This window comes from Plasmodium gaboni, chromosome 5 (genome assembly GCF_001602025.1).
Source record: "Plasmodium gaboni strain SY75 chromosome 5, whole genome shotgun sequence".
Lineage (NCBI taxonomy): Eukaryota > Apicomplexa > Aconoidasida > Haemosporida > Plasmodiidae > Plasmodium > Plasmodium gaboni.
Genome location: NC_031485.1, coordinates 932,838 through 938,386, shown reverse-complemented (window position 1 = coordinate 938,386; position 5,549 = coordinate 932,838). Strand labels below are relative to the sequence as shown.

Genomic DNA, 5,549 nt, shown 5'->3' with positions numbered 1-5,549 from the left:
AAAAAAAAAAAAAAAAAAAAAAAAAAAAAAAAAAAAAAAAAAAAAAAAAAAAAAAAAAAAAAAAAAAAAAAAAAAAAAAATATATACAATAATTATATATTATTTATTTTTTTACATGTATAAAAGTACCTTATTAAAATATATAATTAATTAATTAATTTTTATTATATTATAAATATAATTATATATAAATATATATATCGTATTATATTTTTTTTTTTTTTTTTTTTTTTTTTTTTTTAAATTATAAATTCAGCCAATATTTAATTTACATTTATAAAATTCGAAAAACAATAAATAATTGGTATATTTTAAATATATATATATATATATATATATATATATATATATATTTTTATTTATTTATTTATTTTTTTTTTTTGGATAATCATTATATAATAATTATATTATATTATATAGATTTGTTTAAAAAAACAAAAAAATTATAATATATATATATATCTTCAAATATTTATAAATATCAATGCTTTACTTATTTTTTTTATTTTTCCCTTAAAAAAAATATATAATAATATATATATTAAAGATAATTTCATTAATTTCAAATCAATACAAATAATTCTTATTTTATAGTACTATTCTAAGATTTTTTCATTTGTACAAACATTTAAATGTATATATATAAAAGAAGTACCGAAAAAAAAAAAAAAAAAAATATATATATATATATATATATATATATATAATATATATATAATATATATATAATATATATACCAATGTGTAAAACGTGTAGATTAATTTATAAGCCTTTATTAAAAAAAAAATAATAACATAAAATAATCCCAATGGAAAATCGAACAGTTATAATATATATACAAAAATATTTATATATTATATTAAATACACAACTTCTTATTTTATATTTGGTAAAATTTAAAATGTTCCATTTTTATATTTTAATATTACTGTAAATATTAATTTTTTTTTTTATTAACATGTATAAAAAAATGTTTTCATAATATTTTTTATTTATTTATTATTTAAATAAAGAGTAAATTTATGTACACTTTTTATATGTTCGATTTACCAAAGAGAAATTATATAAATATATTATATATACATGAAACAAACAAAAAAAAAAATATATATATATATATATTTATAAATTGTCTTTGTATTACACATATAAATAGTTTTAATAATATAATTAAGGATATATTATATATAAGTACTCTAATTAAAACTATGAAATACAAACCATTTAATTTAATTTAAAATAAGACGTATTATTTGGGATTAGTTTTTTTTTTTTTCTTTTTTTCTAAATAATAATTGCTTAAATATTATAATATGTCTGTATATATAATTTTTATATATTTATTTATATGCATATTACACAATAATATAAAGGCAAGTAATATATATATTTGTTTTATAAAAACTATTATAGTGAATATATATATATATACTTAAGATTAATAATTTTATTGCTTTATGGTGTATTCAAAAATATTAATATTAGTTATTATAAGACTATTCGCTAAATAGCAATTTTTTACTATTTCAAAAATATATAACATGTCTTCTTTTACACTCAAAAAATAAAATACCATATATATATATATATATAGGTACATACTTTTTCTATTTTTATTATATCTAAAAAGGATCATTTTTCCTTTTAAATTATTTCATATATATATATTACATAATTTTATATATTGTCTAGTGGCTAGTTCTTTTTTTTTTTTTCCTGTTTAAATTAATTATTTTACATGACTTGGTCAGGTGAAATCTTCTTTTATTTTCCAGTTGTTTCATAAAGAAAAAAAAAAAAAAAAAACTAATATTACATATAAAAATATAGAATGCATAAATTTTATAAAACAAGATGTAAGGGTAAATATACTATACTAGGGTTAAAAACAAAAATGAAATTTAAAACTGATAATAATAAAAAAAAAAAAAGTACTATAAAAATATATTATATATATATATTATTATATTTGTGACAAATAAAAAAAAAAAAAAAAAAAAAAAATACTAATTAAAAATATATATATAAACGAACTTGATATATATATATATATGTCAATTAAAAAAATTATATTGTAATTGTGTTAAACATAATTATAAATAAGCATTATTTTACATTTAATTAAATAAATACGTAATAAAAAAAAAAGAATTCTAACATATAATATTCACACACATATAAATATATATATATATATATATATATTTAAACATACGAATGTGAACAAATTATATTGTAGAAGGGATAAAATATATATATATATATATATATATATATATATATATATCATGCTTTTATTATGTATATTTATATATATATAACATAACTTTTATGCATTGACATATTTAAAATTGTATAAAAAAATAATAATAAAATAGAAAAAAAAATTAAAAAGGAATTATTATTCTATAAGATTCCTTTACTTAAATTATAAAACAGAATACATATACAACAACATACAAAAAAGTGCATACATAATTACAAACATAAATACATACATAAAAACATAACACTAAAATTTTTATAAATTATTATATTTTTTAATTTGTGTAACTTTCATTTTAATTTTTTTTTTTTAAAACATATATATATATATATATATATATTTATTTGATTTTATAATTTTTTGAATTAATACTATAAAAAATTGAAGATATGTGTGTTCGTGACTTAAACAAATTAACACATATATATATATATATATATATATATATATATATATATATCTTTGTATATTTAATGTTTTCATTTTAATAATCAAAAATTTCTACCTTCTGGGGCATTTGTGGGGATGAGGTAGATAACTCATCTTCTGGATAATTCCAGAAATTTGAGCAACTAGTTAAAGAACTATTATTTAATTTATTATATGCATTTTGTAAATTTTCATTAGATTCAAAATCATTCATAGTGTCTTGATTATTAGTAGTTTGAATCATGTTATTATGAACATATTGTTCTGCTAAATGTTTTTCTAAACATAATGGTTGTTCTAAGTGTTCTTTTCCTATACTTGTTAAGGAATCATATGCTTGTAAGTAGGATGGATTGATAGTACTAAAATTATTACTATTATTGTTCATGGTGTTCATATGATTGATGTCATTCATATTATACATCCTTTTTGTATTATTCATAATACCACTCATATTTACATTATTTACAGAATCATCATCATTAAACAAAAAATGTTCCTCGTTAAAACTACCCGAATTTTTGAATTGCAATAAATTTAAAAAGTTTTTAATATCAGAAGAATTCATTTTATCATTATCATCTTCAATAACCTTCAAGGCACTATCTTGAGCAGTAATTTCCATATGTTCAATTGTGTCAGCAAAATTATTCTCTTCATTATTAGACGTAAAATCTTTGGATGAATTGCTTGACATTCTCATAGGTGTTGAAGGTTCTTTTGTAGAAAAAGAGGAATAATGATTCATTAACCCTTCGTTACTATTTGGTTTGTTTAAATTATAAAAATGGTTGTTACTGGTGTTGCTATTAATGTGTGCATTCATATATTCATTCATGTGAACATTCATAAGCATATTCATATTTCCATTCATAAAAAGATTCATATTGTCATTCACATTGCCATTCATACTGCCATTCATACTAACATTCACACTACCATTCATGTTGCTCAACATACTGCTATGTATACTATCATACATACTACCATACATACTACTATACATACTACCATTAATATTTCCATTCATATTTCCATTCATATTTCCATTCATATTTCCATTCATATTGCCATTAATATTTCCATTAATATTTCCATTCACATTGCCATTAATATTTCCATTCATATTACTCTCCTTATTAATCATACCATTCATTGTATTATATAAACTACTTGCTTGATTTCCTTGGTTACATACATTTTGTATCTGTGGCAAATTAAAGGTACTCATAATATTGGATGTGGCATTTGAACTATGTTCCATATTGCTATTATTAATTAAATACTTTTTAAAGTTCAAACTGTTGATGTTATTATGTTCTTCGTTGATATCCTTATTCTTTAGGTGTGCACATATTTTATTTGGATAGGAAGAGCTTTTCTTGTAACTTTTATTATTCATATTACTATTGATAGTACCATTAGTATGATTGTTCATTTTATTATGCATATGATTATGTATGTTACTGTGAGAATTCGTGCTGATATTACTGTTAATACTATTGGTCATGCTACTGTTAAAATTACTGCTTATTTTTGTGTTCATACTACTATTCATACTGCTGTTCATGCTGTTGTTGATGTTGGTATTATCTGAGCTAGCGTTTTTCACAAATTTTTTGTTATACTTATTATGATTTCCATTCACATTATTATTGATATTATTGTTCATATTTCCAGATGATGGGTAAGACTCTGATAAGCAATTGGATTTCTTCATATATTTTTCATTTTTCTTATTTTCGCAATTGTGATTATTATTATTATTGTGATTATTATTTTTATTATTATTATTATTATTATTGCTGTTGCTGTGGTTGTTTTTTTTGTGTCCTTTTTGACCGGGGTTCGTTATGGATGATGAAAGCATCATATTAATAGCATTTTGTGAAGGGACCAAATTTCCAGGTAAGGGTCTTAACTCTTCAATAAAATGAGCATGTCTACAATGTTCCTCAGCATTACATTTACCTCTTAAAAATTTTGTACATGGAGCAGTTTTATATAAATCTCCAGTGGGTCTTAATTCACATACAGAATGTGCATAACTACATTTTTCATTTTTACATAATCCTGATTTTTTTGTTAAGGGACATAAACTTGTAAAACTTAAATCAGGGATAGGATTTAATTCATCTTGAGAATGTGCAAATAAACAATCCATACCTCTATCACATCTCCCTGAAAAAAACCAGGGACACATTTTTGTTTTATAGAATTGTTTCTTCCTTGGTATTTGTGCTATAGAAGCAGGTGATTGATTACTGTTTCCATTCTTTACCATCATTTTGATTAGCTCGTAGGGTAAATATTAAATTAAAAAAAAAATATATATATATAAAAAAATATATATATATATATATATATATATATATATTTATATATTTATACTAGTACAATACACAACAAAACACTGTAACGTTTATTTAATATCTATATAATAAAAATAATTACATATATATTTTTTATATATATCTATTATATACACAAAAATAGGATATAATATATATTATATATTTTTATTTATTTTATATTTCTATATATTTTTTTTTTGGTAAACATATAAATAAATAAATATATATATATATATATTATATTAATGCATATATTTAAATTATCTTTTGAAGACGTCAAAAAAAAAAAAAAATGGTTACAAAATAAATTAACACTTCACATATATCACTTAAAAAGGTAACGTACAAATACACATAAAAAAAAATATATATCTTTTTATATATGTACATATGAATTCTCAAATATATTTCTTAATTAGACTATAATATTATTCGTCAGGTTATTGAAAGGTTAATATTACATATAAAAAAAAAAAAAAAAAAAGAATAAATCCTAAAA

The 5,549-nt window shown here is 18.8% G+C and overlaps 1 protein-coding gene across 1 annotated transcript; it reads right to left on the bottom strand.

Moving 5' to 3' along the window:
- Window positions 1-2,751: 2,751 nt before the first annotated feature.
- On the bottom strand, window positions 2,752-4,983 carry PGSY75_0525000 (putative zinc finger protein; the record flags this gene model as incomplete). The annotated part of the gene is made up of 1 exon (XM_018784531.1): window positions 2,752-4,983. The coding sequence occupies one exon, from the start codon at window positions 4,981-4,983 to the stop codon at window positions 2,752-2,754; it is 2,232 nt and encodes a 743-aa protein (XP_018643186.1).
- Between the last annotated feature and the right edge of the window lie 566 nt (window positions 4,984-5,549).